This window comes from Periplaneta americana, chromosome 3 (genome assembly GCF_040183065.1).
Source record: "Periplaneta americana isolate PAMFEO1 chromosome 3, P.americana_PAMFEO1_priV1, whole genome shotgun sequence".
Classification (NCBI taxonomy): domain Eukaryota; kingdom Metazoa; phylum Arthropoda; class Insecta; order Blattodea; family Blattidae; genus Periplaneta; species Periplaneta americana.
Genome location: NC_091119.1, coordinates 162,944,989 through 162,970,712, shown reverse-complemented (window position 1 = coordinate 162,970,712; position 25,724 = coordinate 162,944,989). Strand labels below are relative to the sequence as shown.

At 35.8% G+C, this 25,724-nt stretch overlaps 3 protein-coding genes across 9 annotated transcripts in view; 1 reads left to right on the top strand and 2 right to left on the bottom strand.

The window, feature by feature from the left end:
* LOC138696796 (uncharacterized) overlaps positions 1–24,449 on the top strand; it is a 420,480-nt gene extending 396,031 nt beyond the window's left edge. For all 6 annotated transcript variants that reach the window (XM_069822205.1, XM_069822204.1, XM_069822203.1 and 3 more), the window contains 6 exons: positions 2,573–2,872; positions 4,444–4,716; positions 6,654–6,857; positions 7,363–7,467; positions 8,490–8,702; positions 13,701–24,449. In XM_069822205.1, coding sequence (XP_069678306.1) covers positions 2,573–2,872; positions 4,444–4,716; positions 6,654–6,857; positions 7,363–7,467; positions 8,490–8,702; positions 13,701–15,494 — 2,889 coding nt within the window. In that variant the 3' untranslated portion in view covers positions 15,495–24,449. The remainder of the gene's footprint in view (positions 1–2,572; positions 2,873–4,443; positions 4,717–6,653; positions 6,858–7,362; positions 7,468–8,489; positions 8,703–13,700) is intronic.
* LOC138696798 (tigger transposable element-derived protein 1-like) lies at positions 10,175–12,952 on the bottom strand. 2 transcript variants are annotated; one of them, XM_069822209.1, is made up of 3 exons: positions 12,782–12,952; positions 10,941–12,251; positions 10,175–10,812 (listed from the first exon to the last, which is right to left on the bottom strand). In XM_069822209.1, exons 2-3 carry the CDS (start codon positions 12,241–12,243, stop codon positions 10,331–10,333), a joined length of 1,785 nt encoding a protein of 594 aa, XP_069678310.1. In that variant the 5' UTR covers positions 12,244–12,251; positions 12,782–12,952; the 3' UTR covers positions 10,175–10,330. The 2 variants fall into 2 exon arrangements, with proteins under 2 accessions (XP_069678310.1, XP_069678311.1); XM_069822210.1 differs by lacking the exon at positions 12,782–12,952 and having other exon boundaries at positions 10,941–12,453.
* LOC138696799 (thymidine phosphorylase-like) overlaps positions 16,883–25,724 on the bottom strand; it is a 39,137-nt gene continuing 30,295 nt past the window's right edge. The window contains exon 9 of the mRNA XM_069822212.1: positions 16,883–24,606. The gene's annotated coding sequence lies outside the window, so the exon portion shown is untranslated. The remainder of the gene's footprint in view (positions 24,607–25,724) is intronic.

Sequence of the window (25,724 nt, the reverse complement as noted above, 5' to 3'; positions counted from 1 at the left end):
GTCTATACGTACGTAGTACATCATTCTTCTAGGGATCCTTTCTAGTGCAATTCTATTAACATGTTCTTCTCACTGATTCCTATAATTTGTGATTTTTTTCTTCGAGAAAAAATATCTTCAGTTCTTCTGTTATTTCATAATTTCTAATTTTATCTGATATAGTGCTTATTGTATGGTTTCATAACAAGCTGAGTTTAAATCCAGAAGTTTGAGATGGGCAGGACATGTAACACGTGTGGGTGAATCCAAATATGCATACAGAGTGTTAGTTGGGAGGCCAGAGAGCAAAAGACCTTTGGGGAGGCCGAGACGTAGATGGAAGGATAATATTAAAATTAATTTGAAAGAGATGGGATATGATGATAGAGGCTGGATTAATCTTGTTCACGATAGGGACTGATGGCGGACTTATGTAAGGGCGGCAATGAACCTATAATTTGTTACCATACAATTAATATTAATATTACACTATCACTGTTGCTTTTATTTCTATTGGCATTACCATTTCTACCACTGTTACTATTGTATCACTGTCACCATTTCGATCACCGTTATTAATACTATTACCACACAATCAGTATTAATATTGCGCTATCACTGTTGCTTTTATTACCATTTCTATCACTGTTACTATTATACCACTGTCACCATTTCGATCACTATCTTATTTACTTACAAATGGCTTTTAAGGAACCCAAAGGTTTGCCTCTCTCACATAAGCCCGATTTCGATCATTATCTTACTTACTTACTTACTTACTTACTTACTTACTTACTTACTTACTTACTTACTTACTTACTTACTTACTTACTTACTGGCTTTTAAGGAACCCGGAGGTTCATTGCCGCCCTCACATAAGCCCGCCATTGGTCCCTATCCTGAGCAAGATTAATCCATTCTCTGTCATCATATCCCACCTCCCTCAAATCCATTTTAATATTATCTTCCCATCTACGTATCGGCCTCCCCAAAGGTCTTTTTCCCTCCGGCCTCCCAACTAAAACACTATATGCATTTCTGGATTCGCCCATAAGTGCTACATGCCCTGCCCATCTCAAACGTCTGGATTTAATGTTCCTAATGATGTCAGGTGAAGAATACAATGCGTGCAGTTCTGTGTTGTGTAATGATCGTGCCAGAGAACCAGTCCCATTCCGAGGCTTATTTGAAGGATTCGTAACAAGCTGTTTTTTTACGGTGATGGGTTGTTAGCCCTTTGCCCAACCCCCAAGCTGGAGGACCACCCCTCATCGGCTGTCCGCGACTGCTTATTCAATATATTCACAGCTACCCTCCATATCTGGAGGCCGTCTCCTCGATCCGCAACCTGAGGACGCGCCATGCCGTGGTGATAGGGACCCACAATACATGGTTCGATCACTATCACTGTTATTAATACTATTACCACACAATCAGTATTAGTATTGTACTATCACTGTTGTTTCTATTAGTATTACCATGTGTTAATATATATAGCCCTATCGCTATCACTGAACTATCACTATTTTATCACTACCACAATTTCAATCACTATTACTGTTATTAACACTATTACCATACAATCACTAATTTTATACCATTATTACTGCCATTGTCGTTACTTATCATTCCTATTACTGTCAATATTATTACCACAACTAGTATTATAGTATCATTGTTGCTGTCATTATTACTATTATCATTACATATAATTTACACTGTCTTACAAGCGTAAGATTCTTCGAATGAATAAAACTATAAGTGACTTTGTATTTCCTAATACTAGTGAATAATTATGTAGTGTGACCCAAAAAATTACTTCTTCTAGGATCAGTACTTAATTTCTTGATGATGATGATGATGATGATGATGACCGCGCGGCGTCGGAGCAACGGAGCAGGTTGTCTGCGCTCCATAGAGCTTCGAGCTGATGACCCCCTGCGTTATCTAACGTGTATACTTAATAATTTAAGTACATTTTTTTGTAAAAATCTCACATTCATTCGATGTTTTATAATAATAATAATAATAATAATAATAATAATAATAATAATAATAATAATAATAATAATAATATTTTATTACCAGAACAAAGCTACATATTGATTTTTATATAAAAATATTCTAGCACCTTCAGAAAAAGTTACATACTCGTGCTTAGGAGGCATTCCACATAATGTTAAGATTTTTATTAAATAAGAGAGTAAACAGTAAAATAAATAAATAAATAACAAAGAAGAAGAAAAAACACATATCACAATAATTGAACTTTAAATTTTCTCTGTAAACAACAATTTTAATTGACTTTTTTAAATAAGTAGCATTAGCAAATTGTATGATTTTTATGTTATGTTAGATTGTTTAGTTTAAAATTACTGTCTGCTATGTCACGTCGTCATCGCTCCACGCGTGTCGAAACATACCTCACTTCCCGGCGCGAACATAAGACCAATCACCGGTTGGGGCGCGGAAGGATTTTGCAGTATGATTTTTTATATGCGGAGTCTTTTTTGTATAAAATGAGGATTAGCACTGAGCTACTTTGGCGGTCTGGTCAGAAAATAATTAAAATGCATTTATTCTTTTATTGCAGAGACCGCACTTCGGGGCACTGGCGTTCACACTGAACATATTCCGAGCCTGCCTTGTCGGACCACTCACCCTCCTCTTCTGGCTGCTGCTCACCACTGAAGACTGCAATGTCCTGACCCAGCGCAAGGGCTGGACGGGCCAGGTTTCCGTCACGTGGTCAGCTGCCATCACACTTCCCAAAGTGACTCGCATCAAGCAAGTCACCAGATCCACGGTGAACTGCGTGCTGCTTTCAGCTCTGGCAGGGGCTGCTAGGAGGTTGCTGCAGGGGTGCGGGGTCAAACAGCCCCCAGACATGAAGGTCATGACATGATTTTTGCTTTTTCATTTTGAAGAGTATGAAGCATGAGAAAGTATGCTCCAAAATATTAATTTCGAAATCATCATGGAAGTATACGTTTTTAACATACAGTACATGACACAAAGAAAGCAGTTTTTGGCACGTCGTCTGTCTGTCTACTGTGATTTCTCCCGAACTGTTATTAATACGGATCTCGTTCATTCTTTGTGCTAAGAATCAATTTCATCGGAAATTAGGTATACGAAATATAATAATTTTACTGAAAAAAAAATTGTGGATATTTATTTAAAAACATAACATAAAATTATTCACCAAACGCTGACGAAGACACACAAACCAGTATCGAAACGGTACCCTCCGTTGTACAAGGTATATTACCTTTTTTTTTTTAACAATTAGAAAATTTTCAAATCGAACATAAGACTGAATACCCAATTAGCAACATGACACTTTTCTTGGTTTACAGGTACACCAGTTCCATACTCATCTTCAATCACGTAAGGGCTAATGTGGCCATGTCCTAAAATGGCACACCGAATAACTATCTTGTCACTGTAATTACGAGTAACACTCGATTGGCATTTCAAATCCAAGAAACCTCGACGTCGACGCTAGATATAGGAATGCGGTTTACAGCAAATGATGCCTCAACTTACAAAGTTTTCGCGCATACACTTCAACATGTGCTCCATTTGTTTTCCGGAAAACACCTAATCGATACCAGATATACCCGGTTTTCGCCAACATCTCGATTTTCCGCCTCCATATCCGAACATTGTGTTTGTTGACTTTTCCCGAGGTGTCAAAGATGACCGCATCAGAAAAACAAACTTGCTTAAGACAGTCGCTATATTGTTCAATTCGTTCCAAAATGTCCGCAGTAAATGTACTTCGGGGACGGTCGTCTGGCAACAAAGCTTGCATGATATGCACTCTGTACACGTGGAATTGCAGTCGTTTCTGCAAAATTTTAACCGCAGTTACTCTGGGATAGGCCAAGTTCATTTTAGGCATGGCGCGTCGATTTTTTCGGGCAGAATTCAAAAGCTGTGCGCACAGCATCAACAGTTTCATCTGTCACTCCGGGTCTACCACTTCTCTACTCTCCAACACTGCCGTCTTTTTGAACGTTACATATCACCCTTTGATGGTTTTCACATAAGGTAAAATTCGTCCATACTCCCTCCGGAAGTATCGCTGAGCTGTAATGGACTACCTCGTTTCGTAATAGCACAAAACTCACTGCGCTTTTTCTGTATAATCGCCATTTTGATACTGAACTGTACTGTAGTGCTACGTGTAAGGAAAGAAAATTCTTTGACTCGGACAATATAAATTCGTAACTTGCTATCTAAAATAGCTTTTTAAATTACGATTGTTCAAAATCGCGGAAAGGCTTTGTACTCACCCGGTATTTTTTGCATGTAGTACTTACAACTCAAAAATAAGTTTATTAATATAAACAAAAATGTATATGGGATATCCAAAACCGTATACTATTATATACTAATATATACTAATATTCAACTTTGAAAACATACACTTCTACATAATCCTTCATTTACCCACAGATTGTTTTACCTGTGGACCTTCGTGCAGACGTTACTTCTCCTCGTCTGAGTTCTCGTTTAGGAAGTAAAATGGCGCCGGTGGTAGTGGGATTGCCAGTTGGTGTAGAAGGGGCAGTACCTCGACTTTGGGCCATGAGGAGGAATTTGGACTCTCTTCGCACTTCGTCTGACCCTGTTGTTGTGTACGTGGCCACAGCTGCTCTAATGGCCACAGTCCCTGGGAAAGTGGCCAGGAAGGTGCTATCATCTCTCACCGGCAAGGCGACCTTGCAGGTAAATACCACAGATGCATGTGCCACTTAAACTATATAAAAAAAATACCTTAACATACCACGAACCGATTTCTTATTTCTTTGTTATGGTTCAGATGACCAAAGTTCTTGCAGACTCTCACTTAATAGACCAGGACATTAATTTTTCAACATCTCGACAACCAAACTTGTCACCGCTGACACCAACAGAAAAGTAAAATTGTTAACAGTACGAGTTTTATGTCTACAATAACTATGTGATGATTTCGCCACATCTATTACCAATTCTACTTTCACTGCTATCTCCTGCATTACTGTCACAACAATCACCACTATCACAAACAGCTCTGCTGCTACTATCATACCAGAAACAACACTGCTGCTACTTTCACAACCATCACCACTAATATTATCACAAACACCACTGCAACGTCATCGCCACAGATGTAGCTTATGCGGCAGGCATGTTTGTCTATTGATCCAGAGCTAACAAGCAAACATTCTCATGGGGGTAGATAAAAAAAGTTAATTTTCTTTCTTTCACCATGTTAATAATGTCAAAACAAGTGCTTATACAAATTTTGGCCACTCGAGCGCAATTACGAGGGTCCTCCAGAGAATAAATTTCCGTGGAGCCGTTTACATAAAGAAAACACAATTTCATGGAAAGATTTGAACATAAAAAAATAAATTAAGGTTTATTTAACGACGCTCGCAACTGCAGAGATTATAACAGCGACGTCGGTGTGCCGGGATTTTTGTCCCACAGGAATTCTTTTACATGCCACTAAATCTACTGACATGAGCCTGTCGCATTTAAACACACTTAAATGCCATCGACCTCGGCCGGGATCAAACCCGCAACCTCGAGCCTAGAAGGCCAGCGCTATACCAACTGCGCTACCGAGAGCGACATGATTTGAACAAGTACAGCAATTGTTGAGCTATTTTTAAACAAATTCCCCACCGGAATTGAGACATTTGTCATACCGTGGGATCAACTTTTGTATCTCTGTGTCGTAGAAATCTGCCGCCTGGGATAGGAACCAGTGTGACAGCCGTCTGCACCTCTCTGTTGATACGGCAAATATCTCAATTCCGGTGGGAAATATGTTGTAAAATAGCTCAACAATTGTTGTATCTGTTCCAATACATTTTTCCATGCATCATAATCCACAGTTAATTCCATCACGCAAATCATTAGCTGCATTTAGATTGGCAACAGGCCATGACTGTTTGGCCAAACACCTACATAGAATTGGAATATATCACTCCCCTAACTGTCCATTGTGCAATTCAAATCAAGAAATGGATTCGGAACACCTCAAAATCTGTGTTTCAGTGACTGAGCATGACAATATCTTTGAAAAATATTGGAGTGCAAGAGGTCAAATGACTTTGTCAAACGCCTGGAATTAGAAAACAACATTTTTCCATGAAATTATGTTTACTTTCTGTAAACGGTCTCAAGGAAACTTACCTTCTTGACGGTCCTCGTAATTACGCTCGAGTGACCAAAATTTGTATAAGCACTTGTTTTGATGTTGTTAACATGGTGGGATTTTTTTTGGGGGGGGGGGGGTTTCTTCTCGCTTGGACTGATAACCTGGTTGAGATTTTTCCTCCCAGGTTCTTTTCAACAGTAAGACGAATGTTTTACAATATTGCTAAGTTAACTATTTGGTTGGTGCATAAGTTCGTAGCGTTTTTGTTGGTCATCACAACATTGCTGTTTTAGGAGATCGCTTATCGTTTGTAATTTGGAGTGTTGTGCCTGTAAATATATATTGAATTACGCAGATTTTAAGAAAATGTCTACTATTTGTGGGCTAAAGAAGATGGATTGCCAAGTGAAAAAAAAAAACTAACACTTCCGACATATGCTTCTGTAAGTGGCTATTGAAAAGTGCGTTTGCAAAACTTTAATGAAAATGTAACAAGATTTGACTTATTTTACAGTTCAGTTCATTACCAGGGCCCGGATCTACATTACTGGTTGGTGGACATCCGTTGAAGGGAGTTTATCCGTTATTGCCTGCCCAGAACAGCTTGGGGATTGCAGTTTCTGTATTCACTTATGCTGATCAAGCGTACGTAGCCATTATATCCGACAGCGCCCTTGGTCCTGCAGCCAGCACGTTGCTGCATCATCTACATTGTCAAGTAAGCATTCTGTTGACCTTGGTGTCAAGAGTAAATTCTACACTATTAAAAATGAGGGGGATTGCATGAAGCGTCTATTCTTGTGCTATGTAACTTTCAGGTTAGGTAAGGATGGATTTAAGGAATGAATGAAGGATGAGTATACCCTATCCAATAATTAGGCAATGGAGAGAAACGAACCTTGTGGAATGACTCAATGACGCAATGAAAGAAGGGGAATGGGAGGGAAAATAATTTAAAGGTGCGCGATTACGTGTCCTACTAAGTCGATTTGGGGCTTTGAGGAAGAATCTATATAAGCTCCAACGCACGTTAAAATTTGAGTATTTCAATGCAGATATATTGTTTTTCTCTTTTTTTTTTTTTTTTTGTACTCGTATTAGCAAAAAGTTTCCCCAGTCATGTAAGGTGAAATATCTCTTCTTTTTATAACACTACGCTATAAATTCTACTTATTCTATCAGTTCTATCAATTCATAATAAAATTGTCCGATTTTATTTACAGATTGAATTGCTATGGCAACTTCTACTTCATCGACGTGTACCAGGAGAATCAAGGTCACATGTTCTTCTTCGGCGAACTGACGTCACTGGATCTCCTGTGAGGGAGGTAAAATACCCCGACATGTAAATAATATAATATTCTATTCTATGGGTATCAAATCTAGGTTAGTAGAGATTTTATCCTCTTTCCATCACTTGTTATTTCTTCCCATCACGTGTTATTTCTTCCCATCGCTTGTTATTTCTTTCCATCACTTGTTATTTCTTTCCATCACTTCTTATTTCTTTCCATCACCTGTTATTTATTTCCGTCATTTGTTATTTTTTTTTTCCATCACTTGTTATTTCTTTCTATCACCTGTTTTTTCTTTCCATTACTTGCTGTTTCTTTGAAAAATTAAATTTAAAATGTTACTTCTATTTAATTCTTATAATAATATCTTATTTTACTATAATTCATTTAAAGAATCTTCAAAACAAGCACATTCGTTATGAGTGTTTACATTTTTATTAGAATTCTGGATTAAAATACTATGCCACTGAAGAAAGGGGTTTTCCTTTCACTCACTTCCGAAGTGTTTAGTAACTTCTGAAAATCCGCAAGTTTTACTTTGGCCCCTATTTTAATTGGTGAAGGATTTATTTCCAATCGCTTTTCTTTAGCACATTTCCATTGTTCAGGATTAAATTTCTTATATCAGTTCAGGCGTAAAGTGCCCAAAAATCCTTACATTTCAATAAAATTTTGAAATAAAACGGAATGTATTCATTAAAACATGCAAACTCGTCAGAATGTAAACATTAACTGGTCGCCATGACAGTTTTAAGCCATTTCCAGCAATCTGATTGGCTGAAAGAGTCATGTCCGCATTTGAAAGAAATTATGTACGGAGCCGATTATGAAAGTAACAACATATTTTAACGTTCATAAAAGCATGTAAATTGCCGTCTCTGAAATAAACGGACCACAGATTTGGAAAGAGCGCGAAAAATACTATAAGAACCTAGCCTTAACTTATATATCGATAAAAAATGTCGTCCCGCATAGCCTATGTCCATCTTTGATACCAAGTTCCTCATTTATAGTAGGTCATAACAATTGCACTGATTTTGATATCTTGGTTTCAGTTGCGCCTTCGGTTGACATGTGTCCAAGAAGAGGTACAGCGGCTTGCAACATGCCAAAACCAGCAGCAGAACTGTCAAAATTCGGAGTCATCAGGGTCGGAACAGCAGGACGCAACTCGCCTTCAGAATCTTAAGACGGAGTTTTCCGAACTGCTATCTGAGTTGCGCAGGCGTAACTCTGCTGCCGTTGGAGGAAACTCGCCGCTTTTCGAGGTAAGGCGTTATTCAATTCAGCGAAACATACATATTCGATCAAAAATAAGACAATGAACTGGTAACTATTATTTTCAAACGATTACTAACGAGTTGTAATTAAACTTTACTTTATTGAATTCATAATCATTCATTTTTTTGTCTGAATTTTTTTCTAATACTATTCTTCATATCTTTCTATGGCTTTTCTTTCGGCTTTCGAAGTATTCTCCCTAAAAATCTACGATTTTAGATACCATTTAAAATTACTCGAATCAAGAAATTTTCTGTTGACAACATTCCGAGCGCATTTCATCTGTCTTTCCCCATGCGGTTCACTAAGTAATTTATTTACCGCTCTCAAGATCGATGAACGCCTCTCAGTTTCTGTTAAAATAACATTGGCAGTGTAACAGTTTATATGTTTTTCACTAGCATTGTTGGCTACACTGCCGAGTTGATGCAATTGAAACTACCGAATCGTAATTCATGATTTGGTGGCTTTAATGTCCTTATATTTTAAGTTCTTAGTTGTTAGTGTTATTACAGGTATATTCGACTTACGATAATTTTTCCCTCTTTAAGATGTACAGGAAATTCAATATTTTATTTTCTGAACGGAAGGAATTTGGACAAATATAGGCCTATTCAAATAACTCCCTTGTGCAAAATTTCTATCATACTGTATCTATATACATACTATACATACTATACTATACTATATCTTTGAAAAAAATTGGAGTGCAAGAGGTCAAATGACTTTATTGTCAAACGTCTGGCATTAGAAAACAACATACTAAATTTCTATTATACTGGTTGAGTGGAAGAGAATACCGAATGGCCTTAACTATGTCAGTTAAAATATATCATTATTATTATTATTATTATTATTATTATTACTTATAGCTTTTAAGGAACCCGAAAGTTCATTGCTACCCTCACATAAGTCCGCCATCGGTCCCTGTCCTGTGCAAGATTAATCATCATACTCCAGCTCCCTCAAATCCATTTTAATATTATCCTCCCATCTACGTCTCGGCCTCCCCGAAGGTCTTTTTTCCTCCGGTCTCCCAGCTAACACACTATATGCTTTTCTGGATTCGCCCTTACGTGCTACATGCCCTGCACATCTCAAAGGTCTGGATTTAAATTTCCTAATTATGACAGGTGAAGAATACAATGCGTGCAGTTCTGCGTTGTGTAACTTTCTCCATTCCCCTGTAACTTCATCCCTCTTAGCCCAAAATATTTTCCTAAGAACCCTATTCTCAAATACCCTTAATCTCTGTTCCTCTCTCAAAGTGAAAGTCCAAGTTTCACAACTATACTACCACTCCAAAATATCTTCATGACGGACTCACTCGAATTGAGTCCGTTCACTAGCGTAGAAGCGGATGAGATGAGGAGTAGAGGAAAGGTGGTGGTTATGGAATACCATTTTGTTTTAAAGGAATAACTTGATACTAACACATGGTAAATAAGAACTAAGCATACAATTTTGTATGAAATTTAATGCTATTCTAAATACTGAAAGTACATTTTGCTAAATTCAATAGAATGAACGTAATTATCAAAATAATGGAAAAAGAAAAAAGGTAAGGGATATGGAATAGTGATGGGGATATGGAATACTATTGGAAAATTCATTCTTATTTGCAGTAATCGCATACATATTGCTCCCTATCACAACCAGCACACTCTTCATGTGCCCACATCTCGCACTGTACGCATTGTACCCATATTTCCCCTCTTACGTCTTCCGAAAACTTGGTACCACAAAAAACACACTCTGCACTGGTATTTTGTGGTTGAGGATGGAGGGTGCCAGTGTCTTCATCACTGAAATCTTGGAGTTCCACTATGTCAGAATCACTTGAATCTGAAAATTGCGGTTTGCTGATTATTTTCTTGGTTGTGGACAACTTTTTCCCCCTACCACGTCCTCTGGTAGAGTTTACCGCCTTGCGAATATTTCCTCTGGCCTTAAATGAATCTTCCAGACTTCGTTTGTAGGGTGATGAAGTGAGGATTTGTGCAGATCCTTTAGGGCGCCCACGTCGAGTTGTCTTCTTCTTTGGCGGCACTGGCGAAATATCATAGGGAGACACCATCACTGTGGCAGTTGACGGTCCTGAAACAATTAAAACCAAGGTAGATTTAGATTTTTGGAACAATGAAGTTATGTAGAATCTGGATTCATATTAAGAAATAGAATGCTATTAGACTAAATAATGGAAATAAATTGTGAGAGCTACTCACCTGCTATTGGTTCAGTTGCTTCCGGTAACTGTCCCACTTCCTGTGCTATTTGTTGCGCATCTTCACTTCTCCCAAGACAGGCTGCAATGAAGTCATGCTCACTGAATACGTTTCTATTTGGTGGGAAAATTCCTGTTACCTTGAAACCGTTTACGGCTATTTCACCGCTTTGTGATTTCAGATAAGCATTTCCAAATAATTCAACAATATCAAATGGCCCCAAATTTCTGTCACTTTTGCGCAGCCATGTCCGGATTTCCTCACTATAATATGATTTGAGAGGAGACATGAATGTCCTATCTAGCGGTTGCATTTTATGTGTGCAATGCGGCGGGAGGCTAACCAAGTGCACATTATGTTCTCGGGCTAATTCTATGACATCAATGTTTCTTGTGTGGCTGTAGTGTCCATCCATAATCAATAGAACTGGTGAATCATCACTTGGCTTCGTTTTCTCAATAAAATGTTCAAACCATTGTTTGAACAAGTTACTCTGAACCCAGCCGGATGGATGGCATGCAGATATGGATCCAGGTGGTGCTCCTCTCATTAGATGTTGACTCATATTCTTTCGCGGGAATATTATCATTGGAGGAACAAAGCTGCCTCCAGCACTCATACAGACAATTACAGTCATAAGAGAGCCTCTTTCTGCCGCAGTTAAGGCTCCTATTTGTCTTTTTCCCTTCAGGCCTATAATCTGTGGAATCTTACTCTGGACTACAGATAGCCCCGTCTCATCTACATTAAACACTCTCTCTGCAGAAAACTGGTGTTGCGCAAAGAGACTGTCTAGAAGATCGAAGAACTTATGAACTTCTTCTCTGTTGAATCCGGTAGCTCTGGCGTGTGATGTGCCCGTAGGTTTACGAATGGCTAACACATCCTTATGCCTTTGCATAAACCTCCATAACCAGTCCTTTCCAGCAATTCCGGATTTTCCAAATGGATTATCAACATTATTTCTAACTGCCAGCTGGTAGGCCATCTGACGGACGTCAGTTCTAGTCAAACCATAGAAAAGTGATTCCATTTTTATGCAGTAAGCGACCAGCTCCTTTTCTAAAGCTGTTGGTAGAACAGTTCTGCCCCCTAATTTCGTTGCGGCAGCAACGTTTTCGTCAGGCTCTTCAGACTTTGCCAGGCGAAATAATGTAGCCCTGGGTATTCCAAATTGTTTAGCAGCCTTAAGGTATCCCATTTGTTTGTTTCTTACACATTTAATAGCCATTGCCATTTTTGATGAATCCCATGTCTTTCGTTTTCTTTGATCTGGTGGGACGAGCTTGCTATGACCCGGCATAATTCAACCTGTGAGAAGAATTTTTTTATCAGAACTAGTGTAACAAAACATTAGTCTATTATCAATTAGTAGTCTATTTCATTCCTATTACGCCATAATATTTTAAACTACGTCACTCGTAATTTATCGATCAAATCAAAACCCCTAGTGAGATTTTCTACAGATGAATCCACATAAGTTATTTTGTTTTATTTAAAATATTTAAATTTAATAATTTTTATGTGCGAAATAATTATATTTTATGGCTTTCGTGCTACATTGTTGATAATATTCATTATAGTAATAATTATAGAAATAGTAAATATTATTTAAAAGGTAGAAAATATTGGCTGGGGTTATGGAATACTTTCAAGCAGAAGTATCCCATAACCCTCTCCCGTAGCCATTACGAAGCAACACAAAGAATGCACACACATTTTGTCACGAACGGGAAATGTAATTACATCGCTGAAAAGCAGAATTCAAACACTTCAGTTGAGTGCCAAACTTTCAGATTAATGTTAAACACTTTACACAAAATTCAATAAACAATACATACCTGTAGAACTTTCTTCGAAGCGAAATATTAAATATATGCTCCTTCTTCCACACGAACAACATTAACAGTCAATCGCCATGTTCTGACGCCAAACCAGAGAGAAAGTTAGTAGTTGTGATGACTAGTACAAGAGTGCAGCACCTCCTTGAGGGGATATGACCGTATCCCATAACAGCACCCCTATTTCATAACCACCACCTTTCCTCTAGTGTTGCACTCACTATCATGGGAACTCTCTGAGTCCAAGTGTCACTGCATTACTGCCTAATCTACTTCACGTATGCTGAACTTGTAGAAACGTAACTTGGAAATTGAGTCTATCAAATTAAAGTTATTGGACAATTTCAAATGGAATATGTTTGTTGATTTTTATAGCCACCACTCATTGTATTTATTTTTAGTACGGTAGGTTATTTTACGACGCTTTATCAACATCTTAGGTTATTTGGCGTCTGAATGATATGAAGGTGATAATGCCGATGAAATGAGTCCGGGGTCCAGCACCGAAAGTTACCCAGCATTTGCTCGTATTGGGTTGAGAGAAAACCGCGGAAAAAACCTCACCAGGTAACTTGCCCCGACTGGGATTCGAACCCGGGCCACCTGGTTTCGAAGCCAGACGCGCTGACCGTTACTCCACAGGTGTGGACTTGAAGGTGATAATGCCTGTGAAATGAGTCCGGGATCCAGCACCGAAAGTTACCCAGCATTTGCTCATATTAGGTTGAGGGAAAACCCCGGAAAAAACCTCAACTAGGTAACTTGCCCCGACTGGGAATCGAACCTGGGCCACCTGGTTTCGCGGCCAGATATGCTAACCGTTACTCCACAGATGTGGACCACTCATTGTAATTATACTTAGAATAAAAATCAGTTGAGAACTGATAATAAAGATTGCTATTTTTTTACCTGTTTAAAGGATGAAGAGGTAGGCGGAGAGTTATGGCGTCCAAGGCGTCGAGCCATGTCCTGCTCCTCGTCACGGCGATCTAGCCGCTCACTGGTGGGACTCCTGTCTGCTGCCAGGCCTGCCAGCTTCATAGAATCGTACTCCAACACCAGTCCCACGAGTCCTGCCAGTCCAGTGGTGTACAGGCCAACAACAGGTGACCACGTGCTCCCCAGCACTAGGCCTGCCAGCTACATAGACCCGCGGTCAATATCCAATCCAGCCTGTCAAGACAGTCCTCTGGTGTGCAGAGGAGCAGCCAGTGAATGCATACTGCCAGGAGCCGTCAGACCCATCAGCCCTGAGGAGCTGCGGGCCTTCGAAAGTCCCAGCAAACACGCACCAGCTCTAATTGGCCACCAGCTTCAACATTCTAGCTTCTGTAGTACAAACATTACTGTCATTTCCGAACACCCTTCAGAAGTTAAAACTCTGGACGAATGTGAGCGTGACAATCCATTCTCCGAACACAAGCTAGACTCATCAAGTGATGGCAGTACAAATTCTGTGCTTGAAAACGAGTATCAGAAATTAGAAACGCTTGATAATTGCGAGGCAGGGACAATCCCACTTCATAATGACACAGTTTCTGTCGACATTGCTCATGTACTTTCAACTTCTCAGAATTCTATACTAGAAGACAGAGATAGTTCCTCGTTAGAATTAGACAATGGGTCTCAATTTCGTGCCGTAGATGATTTAAGGAACCAAAATGAATCAAGCCCTAATGTCAGTTCCAAAAAGCAAATTACAAATCCACAGTTGTCTTCAAGCATATTAAGAGATACCAGTGATTTAAATCAAACTAACAGTTCCGCAGACATCAAAAACTCAAATGTTACACATTCCGAATTGTCTGCTAGTGATGGCAATGGTGCTGTGACGGTGAAAACAAAGGATCAAATTGACTATTCCAAAAGTGTTCCTACCGAACTTGTTCTCAGCGATGTAGCAGCAAAACATTCTGACACAGTTACACAGCAGGGACCAACTGAAGATAAGGCTGAAGACGTTATCGTCAGAAATGTTGTGCATTCATCAAATGTATCAAGCAACACAAATTCTCCAAATGATATTAACGCACAAGATACAATAAACCAGCGATCAGAAAACAAACCTAATGAAGAACAGAATCCAACTGCTACTATTTCAGGCGAGGATGTGACCGGTACAAATAATAGCACAATTATAGATCTCAACATAGATACAAACACGGCAGGAATTCACTGTGACAGTATTGATAACCAGAGTAGCAACCAGCAAGTAACTAAACCTTCCACTCTTAGTGAAACAACGAATCTTGATTCTCTCTCTCTCCATTTACAAAACACAACGAACTATTCAAGAAATCCAGACGTGGAGAACAAACAAGATTGTGTGATTACAGTAACAATGCCGCCTTGCGGTGAAAGCAGCTACAATTATGAACTTCCTCAGAATTCTGCGGTAACAGACTGTGGTAGTGACTCTACTGCCGTACAGATAGATTTAAGTTCTTCTGTCGCTCCTATTTTGACGCCTATTTCTGGTGCTGTACATAGCATCAGTGTTCCAGAACAGATATGTAGCCCTTCCAGCTCTACAAACACAGTGGAACATTCAATTAGCTATCAAATAATGGGGTCGCCTAACACTAGCCCAACAGTGTCTTTGCTTAGTTCGAAATCAACAGACAGCTCCTCGAGCATCACTTCTACGTCTTCAGAAAAGACTCTTAATTCCTCCAGCACCTTCCCTCCAAGTATGACTGAAAGTCCAGATTAAAAATAAAACTTCAGATATTAAGCCAATGTCTGTATTACCCAAATATAAGGTTGCTTTGAAATTATTGAAACAACATTCCTATTTACAGGAATTTGTTGCACTGCATTGCGTAATCTAAAGTGAGATGTATGATTGGCCAGACACGTCAGTAAGATTTATTAAGGACAAAGACAGTGATTGCACCAGTCGGGCAGTACTCATTTCCCCATATAGCATTGCACAACCGGTATTCCACAGTATTAACAGTAGCAATAGTAGTATCAGTAGCAGTAGACAATATTTATAGAACTGATATAGAACTTCAGTGTGTTACTTCTAAAGGGGAACAATTGGGTCAATGATGAGAATCAAAGAACTCGCCATTATGAAAGAAAAATAAAATGCAATCTTTCACAATAGTATTCATGTCTTCTTTTACCTGAACCTTAGAAATAAGATAATTTCACCACTTTGTACACATCATTGCTAAATATCTTCACGATTTTGCCTCTTAGTTGGATTCTCTCTCCCTACCGCTTTTAATAATATTTTCATGGCTTTCATAAAATAATATTTCTATAGATTATAAATAGTTCATGTGCTTGTAACTTGCATAAATTTATATGGTACACTACTAAAAAATAATGTCTTCTTTTTCTACATGGAGTAAATTTTTCATCTTGTATTTGGGTAAATAGGCATGCTTTCAGTAACAGAGAACTTAGCTAGAATATTACAGCTCTAAGTACATACCGGTACATAATTTCCTCTGATGTACTTTAAAAGTTTCGCAGTATTATTACGTTTAGTGCAAGAAATGAAATTAGTATGTAATTATAATAGATGTGTGCGTTCTTCACAATGTTTAATACACCAACTTACAAAAACTGAGTGAAATACTGATATTGCAATTTTATTCAGATATGTTAAAACTGACCACAATTTCAAAATGTCAAGAAATAAATCTATGCAGCATTGGCTTATTACTTGGGAATTCTTTTTTTAAAACTATTATATACATGATATATTTATTACACAAAACTTCAATACTTGTGCCTTCTGGAATATATGCAAGAATAAAATTGAATGGTTGCATTCTAAGCAAAGCTACAAGTGAAAATTTCTTCAGGTAATTACATTTTTTATAATGTTCTTCTTGCATCAATGTAAATTTCTGCATTTTACTTATGTTAAATGTTCAGCACATCAATGCCACTTCGTAGCATCGCCATATTGCATTTTTTTGGTCCAGGAAAAATAATAGTCTTTTATTAAGAAACTCACCCCTGCCACTTTGTAGCAACACTGTATTGCATTTTTTGCCCACGGAAAACAGTCGTATTTTACGAAAACACTCCTATTTTTCCGAGTGCGTTTGTAAAAGAAGCATATATTTTCGTTGGACTAAAATTATTGTATGGCATTGCTAAAAAGTGGCTGTGATGTGCTGAACATTTAATAAATTTATAAATAATTTTTATTTGCAAACCCTTTAAACATAGGTTCTCAAATGAAAAAATATAAATAATTTTGAATCTAAGTTGATAAATACTATTTACAAGCCATGTCTTTACTATAAAGCTCGAAGAAATTACATGTGGTACCGGTATCAACATATTATACGAAAGAGTATTCATTTATTAAAGTCACGATATTTACCTTACATTCTTCACTCAACTAGATAATCATTAAACAGGCTCCAGTTTTGTCAATCCTGTATTATTTGTGTAGTTCTTTCAACTATTTACACTGCATATCGTTCATAATTTATGTTATTAGTTATATTTATTTAAACTACAAAAAAAGATTCAAGTATAACATGTGTCATAAATAAAATACAAATTCTTTAAAAATTTTGGCTTCATAACTTTTGTCATTTAATTAAAACATGATTCTTATATTGTTTACTAAACTTTCTAGTTATATTTCACAAATGCAATACCAAGATTTTAATAGATAAAGAATTCGCTATTTCATCCCTCAAGCAGAATTGACATTATATTAGTAACTAGCAATAGTTGAACTAGTGCAAGAAAATTATCGCGTGTGAAACTGTTTACATTATTGCAAGTCGATAGTTTGCTATTACGCAGAGAAAGTACTGTAGTTGTTTTATAACAAGTAACACTTAAAATAGATAAGTAAATGTAGTGTTATTTTAATGAATGGTGAACTTTTTGAAAATGAAGTTCCAATAGTAGTAGGTAAATGTCTTACAGAAAGAAATAAAGATTTTTCAGTTAAAGAAAAATAATCGTCATTAATTGGATTAATTGCAGATATTTTCCCCGAACAATAACCCATGAAAGCTATTTCTTCGAACATAATGAGACTTGATTTGTAATTTTATCAGACAAGTACCTGATCCGCTGAACTGTTTGTCATACAATTCTTCTCTAAATTGTATGTGTAGGTCATATTATTTTTGTTGTTTTTTTTTTAACGGACTCGACAGTTAAATCATTCATTTACTACATATTCAAATGCATTGTCTCTTTTGTTTTTGTTGTCCACATCGCGAAAATTTCATAGAACTTCTCATTGACTATTCAAAGACACTAATTTCCCAATAATTTATTCTCATGTTCGTTCATATTTTCTACCATTTTCAGTTCGTAAACTAGCACACAATAGTTCACTCACTTTCAACTTTACTAGTGCTAATTCGTACATATTTAGGGCCTACCTACATTATGTTATTATAATATTATTTGACCAGTGCTAGCATTTACTACAGAACATTCCAGTGATAAGTACCAGTTTATTCTTTGGTCACTGCGCGCCACGGTGCTTGAGTAACTGCCAGAAATCGGGCCCTTAAAGTCATTGCGCTTCACCAAATTAAAACTTACATCCATACTTACTAACCATAATATGTTATTATACCTATGTTATATTAATTACAGAATTTTGTACTCACCCTCATGACAGTAGCTGCTGGAAGTGCTGATCATTTTGCGCTATACAGAGTTCACATCGCCATAAAAAAAAACATCGTTCACATTTATGAGGTCTTTTAGATTTTTATTTAAACAGAGTGCATGCAAATAATCCTCCACGAACAACTGAAAGGTAACATTCGTGACACAATTAGACAAATCAGTGCAATGGAGTTTCCAGTAGCTACTGTCATGAGAGTGAGTACAAAATTCTGTAATTAATATAACATATAATAATTAATGTTAAATACAACATATTATGATTAGTAAATATGCATGTAAGTTCTAATTCGGTGAAGCACCATGAATCTAAGGGCCCGCAGTCGCTCAAGCATCGTGCCGCCCAGTGGCCAAAGAATAAATTGGTACTTATCGCTGGAATGCTCTGTAGCTAGTGTAATGTCACTTCTGCTTTATGTGGCACTGTAAGTGGTTGCTCCAAGAGTTACAAGTACGATAGAATAGAAATAATATTTAATTGCTATATATCTGTAACAGGAGTTCATTAACTTACTTTTAATTTACTCACAATAATATATTAAATACAGAGTGGCTTTACTGCGCAGTTGCTTATAAATATATTATCTTGGCTTGTTTTTCTTTCATGGCAGTTGGTCTTAAGCCTGTCTTGTACGAAGACATGGGGATTTGCCATTCACGATGAAGAAAATCATAAATTCATTAATACAAGTAATAATAATAATATGATATATATTTCTTCACAGCACTTCTTTACATGTAATGGTGTACCTCACATTTCTGTATCCGGTGCCACCATTAACATATTATTACAGTAACGCATTATTTGCAGTATACGTCTACACAAATACTCCCAATTACACTATGTACCTTTTTTGTTACTTGATCAATCTCCCCTTCAGTATTTCTCCTACATTTCATTTGCTATTCTCTATTTGTTCATTAATCCTAATATATCTAATATTATATATTCCTTTCCCACCCCCCTTTTCCTCTAACTACTATTCACTAAAATCTCAATTTCAATTTTTCTCTATAAATTATCACATTGAATTATTTGTCCTATTTGTTCTTTGACTTTTTTTTTCACTTACTGTTCCAACGTTCAAATGTTACTAATTTTATGCTGTCACTTGTTCACTTCACTTAACCCTTTCTCACTATTTTCACTCATTCCTATTTGCGCTCACTTTCACTTTCTCACTATTCTGCCATAATAGTAATAATAATAGTAATAATAATAATAATAATAATAATAATAATAATAATAATAATAATGGTGATTACACTTCGGTGATCTTCACCGTAACTAAAGAAGCAAATTATCGTGTATAATTTTTTCTCTAAATTAACAGTATCATAGTCTTCTGAAATGTAGGTTACATTGACCCTATCACTAATTACATCGAGGGAAAATATTCCATTTTTATCATTTTGGTACACAGTAAAATAGCCTACTAATGTTTACTCCATTTATATTCTATTTGGTCCAGGGTAAATACTCGTCTTTTAATAAAATACTCGTATTTTATTCACAGATTATAGTAACACTTTAGGTCCAGAAAAAATACTCATCTTTAACGCAAAAAATCCTAAGCCTCGTGAGGGTAAACAAAGTTTTACGAAAATGATTTCCATACTAGGAAGTATAATTAAATATCTATTGTATATTAGCTTACGTTAGGTTAGAGCTCAGCAGCCTTCCATTTTCAATATTTATACACTGCTACATTCCTATCAGTACCAGTATTCGACAAATAATGTGTAAATAGTTCTAGGCAAAAAAGATTCAAGATCAATCGTCATAAAAAATATATGTATTCTCATATCTTTTTCTTGTATTGTACACTTAACTCTCTCCGCCTCTCTGTCTCTACCACTAAGTTTATATCGCTCTTCTCTTTCAGCATGCAGTAACTATCATCATGGTTGATACCGGTATTCATTTTATCAATTTTGAATTTATACTAAGACCACCAAACATTCATGTTTGACACAAAAATTTTTAATTACTGGTACCGGTATGTCAAAATTATTTAGATTATTACTGGTACATTATTATTTCTATAAGTAAGACACTACAAGTCTCATTTTTCATATTTAGCCTCTGACTTGATTTTGAAATTATGAACGTAGATTAATGAGCAGTGGAAAGTTTAGGTAACAGTTAAGATTGTAGCAAAAGTTGTTGAAGCCAAGAAAAAAACACTAATAATGAGCATTACATTATAAAGAATACTACAATATTTGTATGGTACTTTTAATTTAAAAAATGATAACTTATAGTATTATTAATGCAGTCATATTACTTACAGATAATTTTGTCATTTGTTGCAAACTTTAACATTTCATATCAACATTTTTAATTTATAAATCTTAAAATAGAGTAATATAACGCAGTAGTAACTATTATAAATTAATCAGCAGATGTTAATTATTCAAACTATTGTACCTTAATCTTTTTAAGTTGAAGGCAATCTGTCCATATAGGTACTTACTTCTCAATAAACTTAAGGCTCAGTGAGCATAAGGTTATTTAAAGATAATAGCAAGCTGGCTGTAAAGACGAATTTTTGTTATAAAATCGAAACATACAGTAACTTTAAAATAAATTTAATTTGTGTCTATATTTCAGTGAACTGTAGGCGTGTTATTGCTACTTAAATAATATGTGTGTTACATTTCATTTTGTAAACTACAAAAATGTAATTTAAATACAATCTTTTATATATAATAAATCATTTACATTTCACAAAGACTGGGTAATTCAGAACTTGACATGATATTTCGTGTTTACTTATTATGAACCTTTACCATAATCATTTATTTTTATCCGTGTTTAAATTCGTTAAAATTAATTAAAAGACATACCGTCACAATAAAATACTTTATTAGATGAAACTCGCACTTGTTAATTCAATCACACTTCTTGACTGAAAAGATAGGATATTGAGCTACGGGTTGAAGTATCACTAAGGTACCAGTACTCTTCCCCCAGTAAACCTAGCCTATATTCATCAGGAAATTTTTACCTTGTCATTTATTCATAGAACAATATACAAATCCTTACCGAAAGACAGAATTTTTTTCTGCGATCAGTGGCGGTTTTTGAGACTAAATAACATGCACAAAAATGTCTGTTTTATATTTGTTTTTATTCACATATAGCTTGTAACTCAAAAACAGAGCCCGATAGAGACTTTTTGGTGATATATTCGAATTTGAAGTATAAAAATCATGTAAGATCACATGTTTTTGTTTAGATTACAAAATGGCTGTTGACTAGTGTAATCGTTAAAATATTTAAGTTTAATTTTAGGCCTACCAATTACTAGGTATTCGTCCACAATCTTAAAAAAAAAAAAAAAAAAAACGAATAAATTTAATATCTATTTCACAGTAGGCCTACAGTTTCAAAATTTAATGCCTCAGTCACACCGATCCTTCCCACTCAGGTAAATAACATCTTCATTTTTCTGACAGCAACCGTTTTATACTTTTGAGAGTAACAAATGCATATCATGATTATTTTAAACAATCATCTTATAGAAGTGTCTTGTAAAAGTACTTGAGTACAGTAGCTAAATGTACTTTGATCTTTCTTTATTTTCTTCATAAGCTAAGTTAACCAAGTATTTATTTTTCATGTACGAGCATTCATTTACTAATGTTACAACAGATCTCTGCTGCCATTTTCGTATTATTCGAAGTTTTGGACTAAGAAAAGATGTGTTTCACATTCATTATAAATTTGCTATGTACAACACACAATTTTGGTTCATTCATTCAGTGTTCTGCTCAAGGGCAGGTTTTTCACTGCAAACCCAGTTTTCATACTATTATTAGGCCCTTTTTTAAAAATTGCAGTTATTAATGTTTTATAATATTGTAAATTGTTTCTAAAGTTAGTAAACATTCCAAGTATTGGTGAAACCTGAATAGGGGTAAGCACCATCGCTGCACACAAGAAACGTCATGAAATCACTTCGAGCTGTCACAGACCTCGGCCTATATGTCACAGAGCTCGACCTGTCATTTAGCTAACCCCTCATCATTCCTTCTCTAACCTTGTCACAAACCTTAGTGTACTGCTGTCACAGGCAAAGTGGTGCTTACACATATTCAAATTTGGCCCGAATATTAAATATCAAACACCAATGACAGTATATTATCTGAAATAATATTTTTTAGCAAATTTATTTATGTGTTGTTACAGTTTTTTAAACTGTTACAGTACATTGTCATATTATGATATTATGCAAGACATGTTCAATTTAGATGTTCACTTTTTATTGCACTGTAGGATCGTCTTTGTTAAGACACTGATAAGAAACTGACTTGCAATGCATTTTTCTATTTCTAATAATACCGTACTTATTTTACTTTAAATACAAAACATTAGGCCTACATATACTTCTTGAATGATAATAGGCTATTTCTTATTATAATATAAAACATATCGGACTTATTAATACTGGTATGTAAAGTCATTTACCAAAGTCCTGAACCCAGAATGTATTATGATCACTGTTGAAATTATATTGTAATGCATTTCATTCTTAACCTGCCAGTGGTATGGTGAAGAAACGTGACACTAGTAGTATGGTGGAGTTTGAGAAACCCATGATTACAAACAATAATATTTTATAAACTATTCTTGATATATGAGATTTAATTTTTTACAATTTTCAATGGTCTTCAAAGATCATGTTCAGTATAAAAATAAAGAAAACAAAAATCATATCACTACAATAAAGACATGTTTACATTATAGTGTAATTTTCATAATGAAGATGTGAGTTCAAATGCTTTCTTCTGACATACGACCTACACACTGTCGACACATAGGGTTGATAGGCTATGTTCCATTCACAAACAAACATTGTACTTCACACAGCATTAACAGGATTTCCGATCCTTGCTTCCGGGACACTATGGACAGCGCCTCAAAATTGATCGTCTTTTTGCTGCTGGCTCGTCCCTGCTGGGTGCATTGCTACAATGCTCGTAACTTTTATGGCCAGCTCCCGTGGAAAATTTAAAAGATGCAGCTTTTTGTTGATCTGTCCTTTCACTAGAGCTAAGGAAAGGTTCTTCAAAAACGTTCTCCTTATTGACTGCTGCTCACAATTTTTGGTGTCATAAATTACTTTTGCATAATATTTCCGTGATATTCATCAATGCATAAAATACGGTACAATCATTGGCCATCTGCTGCTTCTAGCTACATTATAAGTAGCAGATAACTCGTCCACAACGTCATCACCTCTATTAGTGTTATTATAGAAAGTGTTAATTTCTGATTTGGCTTTGTCTCCAGTAGATGCATCAAAACTTACATTATGATATATCAAATCCTCAGTAGCTGAGATAGAATCGATTGGTTCTTTTCCTCATATAGCTATAATCTTATACTATCCACTGATCTATGCTGACCAGCAAAGGATGAAAAATGGTTTTGAATAACTGCGCAGAAAAAATAGTACTTGCAGACAAAGCTACACCAACCAGGAATCGAACCGGGTCTTACTTGATGAGTAACAGTGATGCCATCACCGTTCCATAGAGAGTAAATAAATTATCCATGTTACCGGTATATGTAAAAAAAAATATGAAAAGTAACTGTAAAACTTACATTCAAGCACACACTTGATGGGACGTAACTGGTATCATAGGGTTTAAGATACCTGAAGCACTTTTGAACTTGTCACAATGAACAATGAAAGAAAACTAAATATCTTAAACATGCTCAAGGCATCTGTTAGAGTACCACCCACAGCTACATCAAACAATGGTCCACTTTCTTACACAGTTTTCTATGAATTGGTTAAAGTATTTCGAAGTGAGTATGTCAGACCCCACAATACCACTGGTGGGATAAAAGCCTTCAATACCAGTACTGATTCTTTAATACTTACAGTAATTATTATTGTTTACACTGAGTAATCTAACTATACATGGAAAAGTCCTTTAATGTTGCATAATATTACAACAAATTAAAAGAAGAAAGTAATTTCTTATATAGTTGTGAAAATTAAAAAAAAAAAACAAAACAAAACAAACACAGCGAGATGTCGATAAGAACTACAAACACATGTCTTTTTCCAAATTAACTCATTTACCTAAGAAACGAATAGTCCATAACTTCAACTGGACTCCAGGTCACACACTCCAATATCTGCTTGGACCACACATGTAGTCCTTATATACCGCACCTGTATAGTGATTGATCGAATTACAGTTATTACCAACTTATTTATATAGGATGACTACGAAAACCTAAAACTTTAACAACATTTGTATGAGAACCTTTCCAAACTTTAGTTACATACGATATCATTTCGTATAAATTATGTTCTTAATGCTCTTCATGCAATAACCTCAATTAAGAATTCACTGTCCTAAGTTTAACAGACTTGCTGAATTCATTTACCAGCACAATGACAGGACTGAAAGTATTTTTAAAGGTCTGAGGAATGGAAACTTCTCTACATTAGAAGTATTTGTCATTTTGTACACATTTTGTCATTAATCATAATGTAACATCTTTGACTGCACTATATTAAAAATAATATGAACTGAGCAAAAAGATCAATGATATAGGAACATCTTAATTGTATTTAAGATTATAAGTCAACCATTTTGAAAACTATCTTTACAAGAACGGCTAGTACTGAAAACAAAAATATGAATTTTATTTAACTTACTATGTTAAATATTCCTTTATTTCACATTTTTAACACTTTGCATCAATTAAAATTACTGAATAATAAGAACTTTCTAGTATTAAATTTAAAAATTAGTGGTAAATTACCTCAGTTGACTAGTTTCGATTGCATTGTTAGTCATCTTCAAAAGTAAAGGACGACTGACAGTGCAGTCAAAACTAGTCAACTGAGGTAATTTACCACTTAGTTTTCATTGTAAAACTAGAAAATTGTTATTATAACTAAATCTTAAGTTAAATATTACTCCTATTGTATTTAGTATGCTGCTTCTCCTCATACTTAATAGCATCACAGTTTGAAGCTTATGTACTTCAGGTTTAAATTTAGTTCGGAATATGTATGGTAAGACAAGATTACAACGAAGAGCTAAACACAATCAAATACATAGCACAAGAAAACGGATACAACCCTAACATAATAGACAACATAATACGTAAGACAAAACATAATCACAAAAAAACATAAGAATACAACACAAACACAAGAACACAAAAAATATATCACACTAATATACGAAAACAAAAACACACACAAAATTGCAACCTCATTCAAGAAATTAAATTACAACATCGCATACAGAACAAATAACACTCTACAAAAAATCT